This window comes from Saccoglossus kowalevskii, chromosome 1 (assembly GCF_978046115.1).
Source record: "Saccoglossus kowalevskii chromosome 1, keSacKowa6.1, whole genome shotgun sequence".
Lineage (NCBI taxonomy): Eukaryota > Metazoa > Hemichordata > Enteropneusta > Harrimaniidae > Saccoglossus > Saccoglossus kowalevskii.
The window spans coordinates 12,017,455-12,040,750 of record NC_140641.1 but is presented as its reverse complement, the minus strand read 5'-3'; the positions used below and the strand labels follow the sequence as shown (position 1 = coordinate 12,040,750).

The window sequence follows — 23,296 nt, the reverse complement described above, 5'->3', positions numbered from 1 at the left end:
AAATATACATATAATTTTATGTTATCAGTACTTGGTGTCGCCGCAATCGCAGATGATCTCCGTCATCACAGCCTTTCAGTTAGCAAGCAGTTTAGGTTCAGTAAAGATTTGACGTGAAAAAAATCATTCCCCCACGACACTACAGATGTTGGGCAAGATTATTACATAGTCGATAAATATCCATCGGTCAGCACATCGATTACGAATTTCCGTGATGGAAAGCTTAGTACGGGGCTTTTTCGTCGCTGGTCCACAGGGTTGCGCCCACCATTATTTTATTACGTCATTTAAGTGAACCGCCCTATGGTGCGTAAATTGACATTTTTTGATTGGTCGGGCGATTTACCTCGTGTTACATTTTCATTATACCGGATTCGGTAAAAAACACAGAGTTAAGCGGTCATGTACGTTCTATAAATCTAACCTTGCACACATAATCTTGTACCGATGTGTTTTTTGTCCAAGAAAGACGTTCCCTTTCATTTAACCCCCAGTTAACTCTTCGAGTCCATGGTATTTGTGAGAGTTAAAAGAGAGTTTTCGAACAAATGACAAGTAACTATATTGATTTGCATCAAGCTGGGTGGCCCGAATTTAAATATCAGTGCATGAACCAAACGCGTGGTTATTAGAGTTCAGTCGAAATGTACGTGAATAATGCGATCGAAGTCCGCTGCCCAGAGTTTATTATATTATAGTAAAATTTAATTTGACGTATGGTATGTTTATGTTTGCGTAATTATTATGAATGCAACACATTATCAAGTCGGTAATATTGAAATATTCACAGACCCAATACCCAGAGTCAGTGCCCTAATAATAGTTAAAAAAAAAAAAAACTAATTATCATGAAAGCAATACATAACAAAGTACAGAGCCGGTACAATATTGTAAACAAATTTGCGTAATTAGAAAAGCAGTGCACTAAGTAAACAACGTTCAAGTTGATATATTCAAGTCAGTACAGAGTTGCATACAAGTTTACTAGTTTGACACGCGGGGCTTGAAAGAAAATCAAAGAAAGCTTAGAAAGAACTCCCGTGTGCTGAGAGTATTGAAGAAACATTAAAATTAATTCAAAATTACTTGTACATGAGATATTGATGGAAAAGCTGAAAACTAATTATGTAAATCAGGTAACTAATATGAACAGAACAGAACAAAAAAATTATGAATTATTATGCTAATTAGAGAATTAATATTAATCAAAATTAATCAGGCCTGTCTATTGTCCCAGAGCATTTAAGTATCAAATTTTATTCAAATGTGATGCCGAAAATTGACTAATCATTATGCAATTTAAGTAATTAGTATGCATAGAATTTCACCGAAAAACTAAATAAATCAAATCTGTGCATTAGTCCACAGCATCTACGTATCAAGTTTCATCAAAATCCAATAAGTGGTTCTTCAGATATCAGTGGAACAGTCATGGAACAGCTAATTAACATGCAAATTAGGTGATTAATATGCATGGTTTTAACCAAAACCTAATCAAATCTGCACATTAGTCCAGAGCATCTATGCATCAAGTTTCATCAAAAATCTACATATGGTTCTTGAGATATCATATAATGTCCCATAATGTCCAATGCATGTACAGCCAAGATTCGCTTCTAGAAATCCAGAAAAGCTTGATTTTGATGATTTTTCAGCACAATAATGGCTGCCATTCGACCATCTTAAATCAGAACGTTAAACAAATTGATGTGCATACATGTATATGTACAATATTATGTATGGTGTATGTGTTAAGTTTGAATGTGAACAGTTCAGGTATGTTTAAGATACATGCACACACGCACAGAGGTCAATCCCTGTATCGAACTGCGCCTGAATAGGGAGTGAACAAACAGAAAACATATATACATTGTACAGGCAGCCAGACAGACAGACCTGCTTTATGTAATCCAAGCAAACATATTCTTAGGTGACTGTGTTTAAGAAATATATTAGTGCCAACCATGGACCACGGTTAACCATGCATGGACTAATACCCTTTGTTTAATTCATAACCACAGGGAGGAAAAACATCTCAAGATAACACAATGGGAAACTGAAAAGAAAAAACATGTCTCATCTTCCTTTTTAAAGCACAAAGACTGGACTGAATGATACACTGTGATGTAAACAGTTGTGGTCATGAATTACCAGTGGGCAGCAAGGACAACAACCTCAAATATACATAAATAGATAACCTTTGGTACTGGCACTTAAGTTGTCACTTGAGGAAGTTGTTTTATAGTATAAGCTCACACACCCACCGGCTTGGCTCACACAGATCTGTATATTAATCTGCAGAACAAGGATGGTGAGTCATCCATGACATAATAGATACCCTTCATCATTCAATCTGCATGCACACCACAAACTAAACAATTGGCAATGATGACAATGAGAAATTCACATGATAGGTATCAGTACACTGGGATGTTAACTACTACATGTACCTGAATATACATAGAGAGTTAAGAGAAAACTATGCAAAGTAACGTAATCAACAATTCTGTAAATGTTTTATGTTTATTGTCTACAGTGTTCATAATTTTGATGGTCTTGGAAGAGACTATTGTTAAATTTTCCCATGAAAGTTAAAATAAATTTAACAGAAATGTGTATGGCCAAAATAAGTCAACCATACAATGCAATGCAATGTTTAGTTTATGTGTGCTTCAAATATGGTACATAAATAAGAACCCCAGGGTTCTCAACAAAATGTTTGTTGACAATACAACTTTTGAGGCAAACATTTCGCAAACCAGAAAAGAAAAGTGAAAAAAATAAAATAAAAATGAAACAGATCCACATAATACCATCTTGACTCTTAGAACCTTGGACCCAAATCTCAATTTTTGAACAAACCACACCAAACCCAACAACTTGAAGCCAGCCAGGAGACGCGAGAAGTTGTATCAACCAATTAAATTTACATAGACAGGACATAGTTAGCTGTGTTTGATAATTATATGCATCTTTAATTAAAGTGCACATTGACCAAAATTTGTATTTTTTGTATGCTAGATCATTGAAGCACCAAATTTGTTGTGCAGTGCTTGATATAATTCTGTGTAAACAAACAATACATTTTACAGAATCCATATGACACAGTGCAAAGACTACATCACAGTCCCTCTAGAGGGACTGTGACAACAGTTACATGTATGGCACTTTATATCGCATACACAACTATCAATTCCGTAAGCATATACATATGCTGATACCGGTACCATAAAATACATTATTTTAGCTGGAATTAGTCTTTGTTGACTTTTTGGGTGTTTTGTATGGAATTTATTTTCAGCGATCTTTGGCCAGTTGAATGTAAAATATAGGTACAAGATATATTCTCTGGATGTTATTTTTCCTGAATCATTCCTTCTTCCTTCAGCGAAAAAAGAAAAAACAAATTTGTTGAGCAAATACAATACTCTCAATAAATTTTGAAGAGCTAGACAAGCTGACCTGATTTTTCAGATAAGGAAAGAAATCTGATCCATAAGTCATGCAGGGGGTATGTATTTATAGTGGATGGGAATTACATCATGATATTCTACATGTACATGTGTCCTTATCAAAATGACAAGCTTTACTGGCAAACAACAATAAATCATAGTGAAATACAAATGTACAGTATTTGTACTTATGATTTTAATTCACTGCTGACATACATGAAGCCACTTTATTGGATTTTGGCAGAATTGACAGAAAAAGTACAAAGTCAAAAATTGTCATAGAATGGACAATAACGCTCAAGAAAATAAAACTGTTAGTCAGCTATCTGGAATAAAAAAACAAAACAATTATGTGCCTTTAGTAGTAACACACCATGTGCATCTTTCATACTATGTTTGATTCAAATCATTACCTGGTGTGTTTTTTTTAAATAAATATGGCCACCAGTTCTGCTTGAATATTCCATCAATCATTGAATATTCAAACAATTGAGATCAAAGGTATATGATCATGTCTTGCTTTAGTGACATGGCTCAAACATTTCTGAGACCCGATCCATAAAACTTAAATTCCTATTTTGGGTTGGTCTGTCTGAAGAGGAACATATCAAAAAAAATCTGAATATATGTTGCCAGATGCTGATTCATTTGTAACTTTATCTATTTTAACATTTTTATTATAAAACTCAACATATAATAAAATATTTATGTTGCTTTCAGCTCAATATGCCATTCATTTTAGTTTTTTGATGTTACTTTTATTATTTACATAGATTTAGTGACCTTACTGCTATACTTTCAGTAGACTCTACAAACATAATGCTGCATAAGATGCTTCTCCTCACTATGATGTAAATCTCTCAACAAAGTTGTTTGGAATGTTGAGAGCTAACTTAATGGTAATTAAATATCACTGGTGGGCTATACTGGAAGATAAAGACAGGCACTGAGCCATTATGTTCAGTTTTAAAGTTAAGTGTTCATTGCAAAAGAATGTTAAAAACAGGCAGTGAGTCAGAACATAAACATTTACAATTTGGCACAGTTGCAATGTTTTCAAAATGCTGTATACATTTAATTTTATGTGCAAATTCTGTAAAGTATAACTACATGTATGCTACAATGTATAAAGTTCAGGCCTTGTCCTTTGAGAGTAACCTGGCTGCTGAATATGGTTCTCATGAACACAGAGAAGCTGTGCTATCAAACTTGCTCTTCTGGGTCTTGGTTTGGGTGAGTGATAGGTGAGTAGAGTGATCACTCACCTTTAATAGAAAGTAATGTCTGATAAATGATCTTTCAAGAAAGAGTAGATACTCACTCAAGAAATAAACATCTACAATGTCTTGATGAATGTCAGATGCTCTTGTTTGGTTAACTTGAAAAAATGTGGTAATGTGGGTCTATGTCTATCATAAGTTCAGAAAAAGTTTTTTTTTTGGTTCCTAAGAAATATCACTATGTAACATGAGTTTAAAAAGTTGAATTGTCAACGGCATATATTTTATCATTTTATTCAATGCATACCATCAACCTAGTTCCATATACTGGTAATTATACAATTTATGCTTGTTGTAGAGGCAAAACTTTGATTCAAACTCACTCCTTTGAAATGAATCATTCAAAAATTGTCTTCAATTTATCTTACAGCTTATGACTATCAATATAATAAATCAAATTTCAAAAGTTAAGTTGTATACAGTCCTATTTAGAAGTACTATACAAGATTGTTTTATAATACACACAACCAAAATGTCTATAAATATAAATAATATTTATGTTATCATTAGTTTCTATTAAGCCAACAATTATAACAGCTATTAGAGAAGAGGATTGCGTTTTTGTTACCTATAAACTAATCATGTATTTTGATAAGATATGCATTGTGTCTGAAGTTCGTTTTATAACAAAAACATTTTTGTTTATTTTTACTGACACTATTATAACTACAAAAGGCGGCAGCGCATTCCAGCAGTTTTTACACAAAATAACTTCACAGAATGCTTACTCTATGAAGATATGTCACAATATCTAGATATTTTGGCCACAAAATCAGTCCTCACATTGAAGGTTACCGAACATGCAGTAAAATATCCATGATTCAAACTGAATCCTGTCATTTAAAATGAATAAAAAAAAAAAAAAAAAAAAACCTTTAAATTTAATCCTACTAGTATCCTACCTGTTGTTTTGGTTGGACTGCTTCTTTGTTTAATAATATTTCCTCCAATAATTGTAATTTTAATTGCACTTGTTTGGGTTCCCTGGAGGGTTCTGGCAATGAAAAGTTGCTCCCTTTTGCCTGCAAGTCGTTTACAATTGGTTCTACAATGCATGTGTTATCACGCTTGTGTACTGTTTGCTGGTTATTAACCCCTGGTTCCTTGCTCCTGATCCTTGGTTTGAGGTTATTACATAGATTGATGTTATCAATTAAAAATCTTGGCGGTATGGTCACTATCTTACAGAAACTATAGTGTATTGCACAACAAGGCAGACGCTGCTGTTGTGGTGATGCCAAAGATGCACTGGGTTGTTCAGTATTAGGAACCTTATTTAGTTGACAAGCATGACACTCATAGCAGTTATGCACAGCTCGTTGGTGTTTCTGGTCGATCCGTACACTCTGATATACGGTCAGCCTGCAGATGACACGTCTGTAAGGGACATGGTGAAGTTCCTGCATAATAGTCATGCAGTTACGATGATGATGACCACAACAACAGCTGACTGTAGCTTGACATGCAAAATTCAACTGGCTGGGAGACTAAGCAGAGACTGGCATCCAGACGGGTTTGCGCAGGGGTGGCAGGCAGAGAAGTATCCAACACCAAGGAACAGAGAACGGAAAAAAGTTGGTGAACAGAAATTGTAACCTTGTTCTACAGTGATAGTATCAGTCATGTCCAAAGTTGAGGGAGGATGGGTAGCCAGGCTGATAAGTTCCATATAAGGGCATTGTACTGAGAGGCCACAGTGCATACTACACATGCTCCTAAGATATAGTTACTCAACACTCACACTGGTTTATTCTTAGTCTGACCCCCCATTACTATTATGCACAGCTGTTCTAATAGATGTCAACACTCCCCTAAAAGTTTAACCCATAAAGGACATCGGTGAAACAAACAACACCATATCAGCAGTGTATCAAACGGATGTTCATGTATAATGCACCATTTGATTTATTTTATCAAAATTAACTAAGACAAAAGGTTTTATTATAAGAATAAATTTAGCATTATTGCAGTGGCAAATGAAGAATAAGTATACTAGAATACAGTTCAGTTGGAGTACCTAAAAATTATTATATTCAATACGATATTTCCATATTAATAGTTTTAGCGTGGCTTAATGCATTTAATTAAACTTCATCATTGATAATCGAAACATGAATTATCATTTCCAAGGTTAATCATCAACTGCCACTAGAGGGCAGTGTAAAACAACTACTGGTGTTTGTCTATATTGGAAATACAACTATTTTTTATCAATTTAAAAATGCAGAGAAAAGTCTAGTATTTGCTGACATCTAAACAAGATGCTGACAGAAAATTCCTTACATTAATACATCTGAAACAGGAAGTCAGAAAAAAAATCTAAACATTGCAAAAGAGTATCAAACAGGAAGTCAAAGTCAACTTTTGGCACTTTTCAGAGTTTTTTTTTCATTTCAATTAAGAACTGTAGTAATATGAAATGTCTATTTTGCCCAAAATAAATGAAGAAATTACAGATTAATTAAAAACATAAAAATGAACAAAAATTTGCATCAAAATTTTAGTGGGGAAAATTATGACACGCTAAGGTATAATTGAAAAAAAATCAAGCCACACATGGACAAAATGTAAATAATTTATATATATATGCACTAAAATTGACTACCAGTTTGAGTTTATCAATTTAAGTATTTGAAAAATCCAACAGACATCATGTTGGGATTAGAGAACCAATCTGCTGAGGCTACTGAACTTTATTAGACAGTGAAAAGGAACCGACCATTAACAGTCAAATATAATTCAATTTTATCCCCAGTTTTAAAAGCTACCAGCATAGTAAAGTAGAACAGTTCTGATGAATCGCAAATGTTGAGCAAATTAACAAGTCATCTATCAACAAACTGATGTAACTCAGTACTCTAGTTTTCTTTTGATATCCCTATAAAGCAAGTTTCGTTCATGATTAATACCCCCTTTAAATTAATTAGACAACTGTTTTTATTTGCTGAATTTCAATGGAAATTTGCTGTTCTTTCTTCAGAGACCTCAATGTATTACCTTTTGAAACACATTTCTTCCTTTTTGCCATGGAGGTCATGTATTGATTTTACTGAGTTGAAATACAAATTGTTAATTTTGACCAATATCAAAAGCTTTCAAACATATATTAGCCTTTAAAAAGTGTATTCAAAATACTATCATCATATATACAATACACTAAAAATAATAATTATTGTATACCAGAAGCAAATTTACCTAGTACTGAAAATTATAAACAAAATACTGTATTTTCTCTATTGAAAGCACATTTACAATAAAAGTGCACATGAACAAAAAATGCATACATCATATGCCGGATCATTAAATATATGACTTATTTTGAGCGAAGGCTCCCATCTGTCATTTAAGTCAGCCCCTATGCAACTCGTAGAACAAATACGGTATTATGAAAAAAAAAATGATGAACAACATAGAGCAACACTTTTAGTAGTCAGTATTCTCTCGCACAACTGGTAAATAGAATAGCACAGTTCACTGAGGTTGGCAATAGGCAATTGAAAAGACATAAATGCTGAAAAATTTGAGCTTTTTGTTAGTACATTGTGAAGGAGGTAAATACTGTATACGACCGCGAAAGCGCCCATTTTGCGCATTTAAAATTTGGTCTTTGATAATTGCTTAACATTACTGGTAATCACTTTTATATGATACAGCGTGGGTATCAACCACCGTGAATATGTTGTGAATGCGTAGACCAAAGTAATCGTGAGTAAACTACGCTTCGACAATGACCTGATAATAAAAGTAAAATGTGGTAAATATTTCATGCCAAATTCAGTTTACGTATCAAAAATTGCTAGTTACCATTTTTTTGGAAAAAACTATGCTGTTTATTCACCAAAATTAATTCCAACAGATGGTACTACGACATTGATAATTCAGGAATTTTCGAAGAATTGCTTCGGTACAGCACATTATTTTGATTGGTAAATAACAGACTTGACCCATTAGGTCAAAGGACGTTGTTGCAGGTCAAATGTGGTCAAAACATCATGGCAGAAAGTGCTTTTTATCAAGAGTTTGCGTACAACCCAACACATTTGTCAGTGGAGATACGGTTGAAAAATTTGACTTTGATTGTGTTCCAACATCATAAATTCGGGTGGTATATAATTAATATTGTAATAAAATGTGCATACTTTTGTGACCCTTTCTGTTTCTTCATTGTAAATATCTATGACGACGCAATTAATTTCGTAAATTTTATTTCCCCTCAAAGATATAATATTCCCCTCAATCTGACATGACACATGATGAATTAAAATTGGGGTGCTCGGGTAATGATTTTCTGAGTTGAGGACCCTGGGCGCTAACGCGGTCGAGTATGGTATGTTGATCTATTCAGTAAGGTATATTTGTTTCAGAGCACTAAAATCATTGTCTTCAATGAAACAATTATGATTGCATAACTAAAGTAGTCCATATGCATATAAGAATGACTAACACAGTGTCACAATGCACACATGCTGGCAAGTAGAAGTGCAGAGAATTTTATCTATTAAATTTATTGGTGCAAAGACAGATACAATTGTCAGAGGATTCCAACCAACCCACAATAGTCCTAGGGTCACAATGGCTTTAAGTAATTCATTGTAATACAATGTAGCCTGGAAATGTTGCCGTGATATTGCTCATTACCAATGTAAATCTATTCCAACTTTTGTCTCTGTGGTAACTATCAGGTCTCATGCCACTAATCAACCAATTCGTGATTTAAATGCCTTGCATGAACCAATGAAATTTTTTGAATATTTTTTCTCTCAGGTGCGCCCTGTTTGAAGGCGTGCATCACCGGGGTCATAGGTGAGACTAACATGTGGTCTTTTGTTTATTACTTAGCGGCTGTGTACCTGTTTGTTTATTCTGTGTGTATTTGGATGTTCTAATTTTGGTGTTTTTCCAGTGATTTCTCTGATGCAATCTAAATACAGTAGGTGTGTCTTGTTTACATGAGTTTTGCAAGAGTTTGAGCTGGCCAACATGTTAGTTTTTTTCATATGGTTGGTTACTGGCATGTTGATTTCCATTTTAGAGCCATGTTTTCAAATTTATTTATCATTTTCAAATAGCAATTCACTCATATGTTAACATTGTCGTCTATGGAGTTCCAATTAGTGGTATGAGCCCTATCAGTTGATACAGTTGATGCATGCAGAGAATGTCATCCTTTTTTAGAAAATTAACATATTCAAATTAGCAGTGTGCTATACTTATCTACCAATCAACACTAACAACAGAGGGGAAAGCTCTGCAACATTTCCAGACTATTGCGGAGAGGGCCCACAGAGCGTTATTTACCATTCTTGAGTGTGTGAGGGTGCTATTTACCTTTCTTGAGGTATTGTCATATATTATTTCATTTTTAAATTTTCAGTAAGCTCTACCTTTGTTGTGGTCATGTGATATTGCCTCATATAAATTTGTTTCTAGTGTTATACATGGAATGCAGTGAATGACATACACGTGTTTCTTTGTGTCTCAATCTGCATGTTATACACTAAGGAATGTAGTTATTTGGGGATTTTGTAGCTGAGATGATAAAGCAGCTCAGAGAGAGAGAAAGAGACCTAACAACAATATTTGAATACCTTACTTCCTCTCTCACCAAAATTATTTGTTTTTCACTTACCTTTTTCTGTGATGTTGCAAATACTTTAAGATTACCAGTGGATCGTTTGCGAGGACTTCGAGGACTTGGAGATTTTCCAGGTGGTGGCGAACATGGCGGTGTAGTTGGAGATGCAGCCCTCATCAACGGTGACATTGGCCTTGTACTTCTACTGCTATACTGACTGGCCGCAGAGCTAACATTTTCACCTCTAGCAATTCGCTTCAAACAATCTCTTAAGTCTATCTGGGTGTCAGAGTCACTTAACCAACGAAGGAAAAGTTCATCCACTTTTAATTTAAGTATTGGATTCATTGACATTTCGGCAACCATTTGGCGTTTGTAATGGAGAATCTAATGTGTTTTTGTCTTGGCAACACACAGCTTACGTTTTCTTTGTTATTTCACTTGACCAAGTAGTATAGAAATGTGTCATGTCATTTCTGCAAAGAATAAGAAAAGATTTTGGACACTTTCAATCATTTTTTCAGGTTGTTCAATACATTCATTTCATATGCATAAAACATTTGCTTGGTTCCAGTGTTCTTCAATTCTGCTTGAAATAGAATTAGAAAGATGAGAGAAAGTTGAAATCTTGGCACTGTATTGTACTGTCTGTCAAAATGAAGATGTAGAAAACGACCACTTTATTTTAATTAATCTGTTTGCTTTAATCTTAACACATTGACTTTTGTAAGCCTGATCCTATCAAGAATTAATTGAGTGTCATTGTCAACTTTTGGCACCAGCAACAAAATGATTGTGAACAGTCTGCTTCTTCCCACATGACATGTTAATAAGAAATGATAAACCTTTTGGTCAAAAACTAAAAGTAATATCTGAAACTGACTGTATGGACCAAAATTATGATAATATTTAGTGACAGTTTCACAAAATTTGAAAATATTTGCACTGAATTTTTGGCAAGAAAAATTTCTGGCAGTCAAAGCGTTAACTTATTAATGATATTATGTGATATGCCCTTTATAAAATATTTTGTTGAAATTGTATTTTTTTTTTTTTACTTTGTATCGTATGAGCTGGAACATTGCACAGCAATAAAGTGAAGTATTAGAACATCTTTGGTCACAAAACTATAAATTTGTTACTTAAATATGCAAAAGATAGATAGATGTGTGCTGAAAAGTGGGACAAAAATGCCTGGGTATATGAACTCCTGTATAACCACAGGAAATACATGTCGTAGTATATACAAGATCTCCAAATTATTGTTGTTATTAGGAGAAAGTAGCTGGCAAAATAGACCAGGTACTTTGTACTTTTTTAGTTTCGATTTTTACTCATATTATATTATTTTATTTGCTACATGTACCTACTTTTTTAGAATATCATACAGTTACTGAGTAACTAGGTGATCTAGTGCAATTTCAATTATTAATTTTATAATGAGTGTAGTGGACTGTTTGAATATAACAATTCTGACAATAAGTAAAGTTCTCACAACACAAATTTAGTTATAATTTAATACAGTTTCCTCTTCAAATTACGGGGAGTGTACACTGACCAAAGCTTTGAACCTTTTATCTATTCGCATTTGATTGAACTTTAGTATGATAAACATAAATCAGAAACTACATAGTACCGGTACGTACATTATCAGTGGCAATGATTTAATCACGTGGTAAATAACGTCAGCTGATTACGATTACTGTTTACGTCACTGTCATCGTGTAGAAAGTGTTGTCAAGCAACGTTCTGACTAATATAGACATATTTAACATCAATTTACACAATTTGAACAACGACGCACAAGACAAGACTTGAGTCTGGGCGCATTATTGATTCGCTGGCAATTCATTCTGCAATGTCAACGGTTATCGGCCAGTCGGCGGCCAGACTGAGATTCATATTTATACAGTGTCAGTTAGAAATCAGATTATGCAACTATTGCCCGTTTTACTTCATGTAATTAGTAGAACTTACCATTAATGACAATAATTACTGAAGATTCCACAAAAAGAAATAAACTATGAAACAGGTAGTCTGTCGAAATGACGAACTGTTATTTCCAAACTGCACATGCTCCGTGACCTATAAACTTTGAGGTGAATGACCTTCGGAAGATTTTTATCCCAAAGACTTTATTGTTGACGTTTCAACACATTTTTTTTTTCGAGCTTCTATCAACTGAAGACATAAAAATACTATATTTGTATAAACCAGCTTTTCATTTTTGATTATCAAACAATAGAGATTCAAAAGTTTCAAGGATTCTTTTTGCAACACATGCGCAGTGTTATCAAAGCGATCTCGAGAGTAAATATGGCGTCTGTAATTCGTTCTGTCGGATTACTGGCTGGGAGTTTGGCTGCAAAACAAACCAAACTTGTAAGTATCTGGGTTTACCTTTCCTGAAAATATGATTTTTTTTTATACTGTACGGCAACTTGTACATCGTCAGGGTTTCTTATCAGCGCATCAGCAATACTTATTTTGGAAGATTGAGGGGAAAAAAGCCGCCGAACTTTTCAAACTTTGCAATAAAGCCAATATTACTAAATTCATGGACTACTATCTTCATGTAATCTCTGTTTAGTCAATATAAACTTGAGTGGATGTCAAATATACGGGTCCGGAAAGCATCATGATATTTTATAAATAGAGACATACTAATAATAGTCATAAAAACAATTTGTAATACAAATTCAATGACACCTTTCAGCGTAACAACGTTAGAAGTTGATCATAACAAAACTCGGGGGCGGGGGGAAACACAAACAAAATATTTTGGAAAATCTATATTTATAAAAAACAAAAAAAGTTGTTAGGTTGCCTCTCATAGAGTTGATCAACTATTGATCAACCCTAAATGACCTTTTTTGATTAGCCAGACTTGTTTCCAGGCGTCAAAATTGTGGACATCTTGCTCAAAACTAGGTCAAATTTTGAACTTTGAAGAGGTACCTAGTTTGAATTCAAGGCCTCTATTCTATTCCAGTTAACATTGAAAATTCAAATATCTTATAATCTGCTATACAAAATTTGAGCGACAAACCTTGCGATTGGTGAAAGATATACATTGTACATGTATCTAAATATAACAACGACATATAGTCTTAATGGTATGTGGTTTTAAGGCCAAAAATGTATCAAAATCACACATTCTAACCATTTCAGAACCGAATGTCAGTTATGCATGGATGGATTATGTTCGAACTTGGTGCATACATTGAACATAGGTTCAAAATAGCCAACTCGTGACCATTTTGTTTCAAAGAATTCATTTCTCCAACCTGACTGGGCTTGGTCAAGTTCTTTTGATTTAGAGCATTTATCTTGAAATGAGATTTCTGACGGTTGAATGTGAAATCCTAGTCGCAGAGTGAAATAATTATAATATTTTAGTGATGATACAAATGTAGTTTGATACTTGTCTTGTTAAATACTGACTTTCAAGTGTCAAAACTTTGCATATCCCCAATCATACATAGCAGGAACCACCTTGAGTATTTCAATTGTCTGTCAAAACTTGTTAATTGCAGTTATTGCCAATATGCCATCCACTGTGCAAACACCATGTGCGGCATTTATCAGTTCATGAACATTACAGTATGAAAATCCTCAGAGATAATGATGTCACAATACCCAAAGGTTATGTTGCTAATTCAGCCGAAGATGCCTTACGAGTCAGTAAAAAATTAGGTAAGCAGAGATGGCTACAATTATGTTCTCTTTGATTTGTACATGTCTGTGGTAATGCCAATCTCTTCATATATGTATAGAGAATTGGAATCTGATGTGACAAAAAAAGTTAAATTTCATTACCTATTCGTGAATGTTTCCAGTCTAATTCACCAAGACTAGTATATACACCTGCTGCCAAACTAACCTGAATAGTTCAATAAAGAAGATGACTATCTCACATATACCTGTATATATATATTTTTTTAGTTGAAGAAGGAGCAGAAGACCTCGTTATTAAAGCACAAGTATTGGCTGGTGGAAGAGGTAAAGGAACATTTGATAATGGTTTCAAAGGTGGTGTTAAAATTGCTTTCACGTAAGTTCTTTACTTTCTACTATTCCGTTTTTTATAATTTATTACAGATAACCATTGTTCTTAAAGTGAAGATATGATCCCATGTTTGGCACAAAAATAAAAAAATATTAGAACTGCATTGCCTAAACTGTTTGTTTTCATCAAGCACATCATAACATTTTTTTTTTTTTTAAATCTTATTCATAGAACTTCACGATCGAAAACTGTATGCACCTTGATGTAAACCACACAATAACTAGAATAATTGAACTAGTATAGCACTTGCTTGGAACAAAATTGGTGATTTTGTAAATTTCAGTATTAAAGTTAACTAATTTTGTGTTGTCATTGCAGACCAGAGGAAATACAATCATTTGCTTCAAAAATGATTGGAAACAAATTAATCACCAAACAGACTGGTAAAAATGGCAGAATTTGTAATGAGGTAGGAATACAATTAAGAACTATAAATTTGTTTGTTACCTGCATTGTTCAAATGAAAAAGTGCTTTTCTTTCTGTATTGCCATTTCAGAAATTCATAAAACACCAGTCATAATCACTGATTTGTTCATATATGTATCGTTTGTGCAAATATTTGTATTGTTTACATACTTAACAATACATATTGATATTTGATTACTTTGGTAGGTTTACATTTGTGAAAGACTTTACTCAAGAAGAGAAACATATTTCGCTATTACAATGGACAGAACACACAGTGTAAGTGGGACATGCTGATAATACTTTTCTAAAAATAATAATTCCACAACTTGAAGATTGAAATTGTGCTCAGTTGTTATAGATGACTATTGTTGCCTTGTTTGACACATTATTAGTCTTTCTTGTATATAAGGTACTTCACTACCATTAAAAAACATTTACATGGTTTACTGTCATGTTGAAAATTCTTAAATAAAGATATATGGCCACTGATCTAAGTTTTTGCACAAAACCACCTCGAGAACTGATCAAAAATGCACGTTTTGGGTAGTTTGCAATTGGTTTCTATGTCAGAAACTCTCTATCCTATCTCTATAAATGATATGTTTACATGTATTTCTTTGAAAAATGGCTGCTTTTTGGATTATTTTGCACATATTTTCATGAAAACACATCCTTGTGCGTGATTTACTTATGCGTCTATTTTTTCTATGTTTTAATGGTAGCAAACTACTTTAATCAGTGTGAAAATAATCATTTTGACAACTGTTTTCATTAAGTTGAAACAAGATTACTTAGTTTGTTGGTTTCCAGTAATTTAGTACTGTACTCCCATTTTGCAATAAGAATGTAATTATAACTCATTAATATCAATACTTGCACATGTACCATACAATCATGGAGTGGTACAATTCTCGGTTTCCGAATTGATAGCATTTGCGTGTTCATCAATTGTGAGCTTGCGCATATTGCGTGACCTGGGGTCAACAAACCGGAAGGTAGGACAGATTTTGAACAATCCAAACACGCAAAGTCGCATCAATGTTTCCAACTTGCAATGAAAAAATTCCCCTGGAATAAAACTGTCATCATTTTCAACTAACTCATACCAGCCTTTGAAAATTTATACAATATTCTGCCTAAGCAAGAATAACGAGCATGCATATGATCTTTGGTTATAGCGTAATATTTTCATATTTTTTGCGGGTATTTTGGAAGTTGAAAAACTATTTGTGGTCATATTTTACTCTGTGAAACACACATATACCATCTCTATTTCAGTCCATTTTCTCTGAAAAATCATCTTTTTCAACTGGAAATCCATGTTTCTCACCTGTCTTAAAATAGTTCTTCCAGCTGCCCTTGTTTGTACCCACCCATACGCACTCCGCTATATTAAAAAACTGTTTAAAATATGCTACTGACTTTCATGTTTCATGTCTACCGGTGCGCTTTTGACTTTATATGTTTGTCCTACCCTCGCCCATTGCTTACATCACGTCTGACAGTAATTCAGGATTTATCCATAGTGATCTAAAGCTTTATATGATTGACTGTGAGACCCATAGAGTATAAATGTTTTCCATATAATGATATATAGCAAGTTTATCAGGATAAGGCTAAGATGACTTCAAACTAGAATTATGGTAGTCTCTCCACTGAAGCAACTTTCTCTAATTTACCTTACCCTAGGGTCCTGTGATCATTGCCAGCTCACAAGGTGGAGTCAACATTGAGGAAGTAGCTCGAGATCACCCTGAGGCTATTGTTACTCATCCGATTGACGTAACACAAGGTATCCAACACTTTAATTAGTCCCTGTCCATCTGGAGTCATATTTCAGAATTCGTTCATTCTTTGTCGTGCCTTAGTAGTCTATCTGGAACATGTGCACATGCACTGACTGGCAGCCATTTTGTTTTTTGACAATTCGTTTTGCGGATCAACATTGCCTGACTGGCAGCCATTTTGTTTTGAAAATATGGTATCTTAGGCATGCTTTGCCAGTTTTTGTTCAAATTTGGTACATACATTATACATGTTAGGATATATTTTACGACGATTTATTTCATGATCAGATCAAAGACGGCTGACTTTAGCCATTTTGATGTGGTTTCTTATGCATGCTTTGTCATTTTTTGTTCAAATTTGGTACATACATTGTACATTGTAGATTACGTGTCCCCTTGTTTTACAATCAGTTCAAAGATCTGGCGGCCATCTTGCTTTTTGATCATACAGTACTATATCTCAAAGGCTTAGGAACCATTTTCAATCATATTTGGCACATACATCATACATATAGGAATACATTCCATAATCAGATCAAAGATGGCTGACTGGCATCTATCTTGTTTTTCAAAAATGTGGTATCTTGGACAAAATTTGGTGGTTTTCAAATTTGATATAAACGTTATACATGTTGAGATACATGTCCATGATGATTCGTTTTATGTTTGTATCTCTGTACATGAGCCTGAACAAATTCAGTTTGGATAAAAGAAAAATGCATGAATAACATATCCTGTTTAATTTCTGACCATATATTACAATTTTAGAAGAGTCATTCTATATATTTGATTTCTGTTGATACTAGACCAGCCAATTATTCACTCTAAATTATTAACTATGCTGTTGGTGCACATTACTTTATTTCTGACATGAATAACACTTCTTCTAATTCCAACAGGGACTATGTCATTAAAAATGACTTTTTTTAACCTATGTTAATTGTCATACAATATTTTTTGGAGGGTCATGTAATCAAAATTGCATGATCACATCATGATGTTTCATACTATTGTACATTCAACAGTTGGTGTATGTACATGTATATGTACATGTATAACACTGTTTCATTAGCTGTGAAAATTATAGTATTCCTAAAATAACTTTGTGTTTGGCGCTTAGGTTTATCAAAAGAAGATGCCTTGATGATTGCTGAAAAAGTAGGTTTCTCAACAAAGAGTCAGGAACATGTGAGTACAAATTTGTGATCTCTATTTACAATAGCTGTCCTGTTTTTGATATTATAATTCCTTGCACTCACTGCTTCATGGTTCATCCAGAAATAGGTTTATGGAACTGGGGTTAAATGTGACAATTTTAAAGAAGTTTGTTTTATATTCCATAGTTTCTTGTTGCTCAGTCTAAACCTACTACTTTTAGATTTTTTGTATGTTTTTGCTTCTTCTAGTATGCCTTTATTCTGTTGTGCATGATCATAAAATTTATTTAGTCTTCTACTTACTACTAGCATTATATGCAAGTACATGCATTTTTGAATGCTGTATAGACACCATAGCCAGCCAGTTGTGTTCTCATTCACTATCTTGCCTGAAAAAAAGCCCACATGAGTGTTACTATGTTCAGCCGTACTTACCTTACAACCCCTTCAATAGAAAGATACCGATTGAAGCTCTCGGGCATTTCTCAATCATGACAATTTACTTTAACTCCCTTTGCATTCAGGCTGCTGATAGCTTTATGAAACTTTATGATGTGTTCATAAGTCGTGATGCCACTATGATTGAAATCAACCCAATGACAGAGGATAGCCAAGGCAAAGGTAAAGCTTTCCTAATGTTGTCATTAGTTGTGCATATATACATGTATATACACAGTTGAAAAATACAATATGGATGTCACATATATTTTTTTTAATATTGTTATTTGATACCCTATATACTGTAGGCCAAATTTGATTATAGTTTATCATAAATTAAAAATGTTGCGTTTCAGTAATTATAACATGCAGTACATGTATAAGTAATCGCTGTTCTGTTTAAGGTTGTCTATTATTTTTTCCATTTATTTCAGTGTACTGTATGGATGCCAAGTTTAATTTTGATGACAATGCAGCATTTAGACAAAAAGAAGTTTTTAGTTTTAGAGATTGGTCACAAGAAGATGAAAGGGAGGTTGAAGCATCCAAATTCAATCTCAATTACATTCAGTTGGATGGAGATATTGGCTGCCTTGGTTAGTGTCTTTTTATTAGTCTTGTTCGGACGCAGTCCGAAAACCTGTATCTTAGAAATGCCTGGACTAATCACAATCAAACTTCACACATACATCATACATGATATTATACATATGCACGTCAATTTGTTTCACGATCTGATTCAAGATGGCCGAATGGCGGCCATTTTTGTGCTAAAAATCATCAAAATCATTTCGCGGATGTTTACAGATGGATTTTGTTCAAACTTGGTATATTTTTGTTTCAATGATTGGGCTCCTAGAGCCATATCTCTTAAATGCTTTGACTGATTCAAATATTCAAATTTTATATATTCGTTATACAGTAAAACCTGTCAAAACCGACCATGACTGGGACTGGGATCTATGGTCGGTTTTCAGAGGGAGTCGGTTTATTCAGGGTGGGCATAACTTCGATTGAAACAACAATTACATGTGCTGTAAACACGGGACAAATGAAAGACACCGGAGTTTGCCTCCGGTGATTATACATGTATTTACATTTATTGTATTGTTTCAATAAAATAATTTACCAAACAAGACAAGAATATTATGGTATGTACATGAAATCAATAAACATTAAAATAACTGTTGGAACAGACCGGGTAAGTATCGCGTATCGTAACTGAAGGCGTCCATTTTGAATGACATCACAACGTAAGTTCACGTGAGCTACATGTAATTATTATAATTTATGCAGACAGTTGATTTTGCTGTTAAGTCAATGAATCAAATTACGATGTAAAAAAATCATCAAGTTTTCACCGCTTTAAAGAACATCTTTTTTCAACGATTTTGTTCGTTCGAATTATGAAATTTTGGATATCTGTCAAGTAGCTGGAGTCTTTGTTTATTGCGAAGTTTTGTAATCTTGTCAACATGTCTAGCACATCGCCATGCGTCAAGTCACGGTCATCGTGGGGGTCAATAATTTGACTGTCGTTGTCTATAGATTCATGGTTTTCTTTGTCTGCAATAAAATTCTCAACAATCTGTTGCTCCCACTCGCCGTCATACATTGCTTCAGTCGGTATACGTTCATCAAAGTGGAGGTATTCTACAACGCTACACTGTGTTTGCGGCTCTGCAACATGCTAAATAAGGTTTCCGAATTCTTTGTCATCGTCTGCTTCTTCGTCATCATAAATTTCAATCTTGAAGCCCCCTTTACGGAAACATTCGAAAGCACAAAATTGTCGATCAGAATCGTTATGGAAAGAAGAAAACTCAATGTTTTGATCGTTGAAGAAGTGATAATGCAGTGTGCTTCACCGCAATTGAAGTTGATGACCCTGATCATTTGTTTATATCCGGGGTCATTACACTGTCCAGACATCACGTGATGCGATGGCGTGTGGTGTGAAAAACTTAATCAGTTGCTATTGTTTTACACGGGACATTACTTGTAGTGTGAGATTTGATATTGTTTCTGTGACGTTCACGGTAAATTCAACACAATGCACACTTTTTAGGTCGGGCAGACCGGATTACTAGACAGCGGACGTGGTGCAACTGGTCGGATGGTCGATGTATTCAGTGTGAATATTGGACTTGGGGCCGATCAATGCGGTCGGTGTTCGGAGTAGACAGTGGTCGGATTTCACAGGTTGTTTTAACATAGGCGTCTATGGAGAAATTTCGGGACTACATAAATCGGTCGGTTCTGACAGTAGGTCGGTTTATCCAGGGGTCGGTTTTGACAGGTTTTACTGTACACGTATTCAAAATGGCTGATTTTGAATTCTGTTCCAGAGCAATATCTTGTACTTGTTTAACGATCAGATACAAATGTCAATCATTTTAATGTTCAAAAAATCATATTCCTGACATGGTTATATTCCAGCTATGTTACTGTAAACAAAACTATATATCTTAAATTCGATAACTAACTGGGACTGTGCCATGCATGGCTTGTTTTTATAGGCATATTTCTGCACGTGCATAGTTTCTGGTTGGCAAGTACTTGTCATTTGCACTCAAAGATAAAACAATAATAATATGTTAATAAAACTACTTATAAGCAAAATTGTCTCAACAGATCACAAGCTAGTACTGATCAGTGAGGAACATTTAATTGTCATCAGAAATGTGCATGCCAGTTGGTGAATATGTAACCAAATAACATCACAGTGTGACTGCCTCTATGCATCATCTGTGCTTTCCAACCAACTGCTGAGTAGTGATTCAGATCATGTATTGCCATGAAACAATGCAAGGCAGCATACATTGCTCCATTTTTTTTTTTCTCACTTGCTGTTTCTGTATATGGAGCTTTAAAATGTTTTGGTCAAAATTGCATTATTTGTGTCCACTTCTGAGATGTAATAATACTAAAATAACAATGACTTTTAAATTTTTAGTGAACGGTGCTGGTTTAGCCATGGCTACTATGGATATTATAAAACTACATGGTGGTGAGCCAGCTAACTTCTTAGATGTCGGTGGTGGTGCTACAGCTGAACAAGTTAAAGAAGCATTCCACCTTATCACATCTGATCCTAAAGTAAGTTGAATTTTCATATCCTGTCTTTGAAAATTATTCATGGAGTTATGTTAATTTCTTTCTGCCATTCCACTTACATTACGAACAAATTTTTGGTTGGCAAAAATGTAACAAATTACATCATGGTGCACCGGCTGATACAGAATCAATTTTTTAAGCTTAGTAACAGTTTGAAAGCAATAGGACACAAATATTGTCCCTTTACAATTAAACCATATTTTTAACAGGTTGCAGCAATTATGGTAAATATATTTGGTGGTATTATGAGGTGTGACATCATAGCACAGGGCATCATAGCTGCTGCAGAGGAATTAAACCTAAATGTGCCGATAGTTATCAGATTGCAAGGTGAGAGTACCATTATCACATCCAAATAATTACTACCATTTAAGTGAAATGCACTGTGACACCTTGACTGAAGGACCTAAGTGAAATGTTCACTCCTACAAAGTTAACTGTTGCAACCTATAAATCTTATTGTTGGAATGTTGAAATATGTTCATGTTGAAATGCACACAAGCAATGCGTGAATTGGTATCCCTGAATTCATCAATCATGTTATAAATAGACACTAATTTAATTAACTGTTCACAGAAATTATTTGGTGAAATATTACCTTTAAATTTTTCCTTTTGTTACACCAGGTACCCAAGTCGATGATGCAAGAGCCCTGATAGCTTCCAGTAAACTACGTATATTAGCCTGTTCTGAGCTTGATGAAGCAGCTAAAATGGTAAGTTAATTCAAGGACAACCAAATTGTTGTTCTTTCTGTAATGATGAGAAGGATGACATCAAGCTTGATGTTGATGATGACGATGGCAGCGGCAACGAAGATGATGATAATATTAAAAGCTTTTAAATGAAAACTCAGCGGTCTTAATTCATTTCAAAACATAACTTTTTAGCTCCGCTGTCGACTTTGTCGAGTGGAGCTTATCATATGAGTGATTGTCCGTCGTCGTTGTCGTCCGTGTCAATGTTTTATCTTTTTGACTTTTTTGACCACTCTCAGATTTGTTCATTTTTGTGATGATATCTTTAATTCTCTAATTTTGATGAATATTTTTGTCATTTTTGGTGAAAAATGCTATTTTTGAATTCTTGTTGAAAACAGCAAGTCTGATTGCTTTGCTACTATACATATTGTTCATTTTCTAATGATATCTTCAGTTCTTTAATTGTAAGGTGCATTGTTAACAGCGGAGCTATCTCAGCCGACAGGCTGCTTGTTTTATCTAACACAGCTATGCTTACTGTCTGTTTTAATTTTATTTCAGGCTGTTCGGTTGTCAAAAATTGTGAACTTGGCGAAAGAAGCATCTGTAGAAGTCAAATTTAAATTACCTCTTCTGTAAAATACAAGACAATTCGATCTTAATTTATTTTATTTATTTTTGTGTGTACATGTACCTAGTACTAGTAGGAATACAGCACTTTGGCGCATTTGAGTTTATCTACACATTTACACGTAACATACTAAAAGTACTCCAAAATAATGTTTGTTTTTTTTGCCAAGTTATTATTTTAAATAAATATCAGTGTTTACAGTTTTATTTGTGTCGTGTTTATACTCGATTGCAAGAGACTTTCCAGTGAGGTGAATTGGATCATTGATGAAAACCATTTTTTATCTTGTTTTCCTTTTTGAAATAGTAATATTCATAGCAATATTGCTTGTGGTATAATATATTATGACTTAGGTACTTCCAATCCTGAAATGCTCATGCTACCGAACATGTACATTTTCGAGAGGGGTAGTGGCTGACAATAACTTTCCTATCACCATTTGATTAAGATGGTTGACTGGTAGTATAAAGCATTGCCACTGTTTTGGGACTTGATCTCTGGTGTGCATGGATGGATTTTTTTGAAAGTTAGTATAGTGCCTGAAGAATTTATTTACTAATTGCATTCTCATGGAGTAACTGCAAATTTTTACATATACAGGTACATTTATATTGCCGTATACACTCAAGTTCATGGTGATTTTTAAATGGTCTGAAATTTCTCTCTTCCAAAAAAATTACT

The 23,296-nt window shown here is 34.1% G+C and overlaps 2 protein-coding genes across 3 annotated transcripts in view; one reads left to right on the top strand and one right to left on the bottom strand.

Moving 5' to 3' along the window:
* The window catches only part of LOC100375527 (serine/threonine-protein phosphatase 2A regulatory subunit B'' subunit beta-like), a 79,000-nt gene extending 66,613 nt beyond the window's left edge, over positions 1-12,387 (bottom strand). Inside the window, exons 1-2 of one of the 2 annotated variants that reach the window (XM_078010071.2) lie at positions 12,285-12,387; positions 10,362-10,783 (exon numbers count right to left, since the gene is read on the bottom strand). In XM_078010071.2, coding sequence (XP_077866197.2) covers positions 10,362-10,673 — 312 coding nt within the window. In that variant the 5' untranslated portion in view covers positions 10,674-10,783; positions 12,285-12,387. Of the gene's footprint in view, positions 1-5,634; positions 6,471-10,361; positions 10,784-12,284 lie in introns of those variants that run through there. The other variant, XM_085498775.1, reaches the window with a different exon arrangement.
* A 204-nt stretch (positions 12,388-12,591) lies between these two features.
* Positions 12,592-22,818, top strand: LOC100375221 (succinate--CoA ligase [ADP-forming] subunit beta, mitochondrial-like). The gene is made up of 13 exons (XM_085498761.1): positions 12,592-12,689; positions 13,844-14,003; positions 14,253-14,361; positions 14,695-14,785; positions 14,990-15,061; positions 16,475-16,577; positions 17,693-17,760; positions 18,254-18,350; positions 18,602-18,763; positions 21,124-21,266; positions 21,494-21,614; positions 21,911-21,999; positions 22,546-22,818. Exons 1-13 carry the CDS (start codon positions 12,624-12,626, stop codon positions 22,621-22,623), a joined length of 1,359 nt encoding a protein of 452 aa, XP_085354887.1. The 5' UTR covers positions 12,592-12,623; the 3' UTR covers positions 22,624-22,818.
* The last annotated feature ends 478 nt before the right edge of the window (positions 22,819-23,296 follow it).

Coding starts and splice junctions, on each gene's coding strand:
- LOC100375221 (XM_085498761.1), top strand. CDS start 12,624: ATGGCGTCTGTAATTCGTTCTGTCGGATTACTGGCTGGGAGTTTGGCT. Junction 14,004..14,252: donor ACGAGTCAGTAAAAAATTAG/GTAAGCAGAGAT, acceptor ATATTTTTTTAG/TTGAAGAAGGAGCAGAAGAC. Junction 17,761..18,253: donor CAACAAAGAGTCAGGAACAT/GTGAGTACAAAT, acceptor CTTTGCATTCAG/GCTGCTGATAGCTTTATGAA.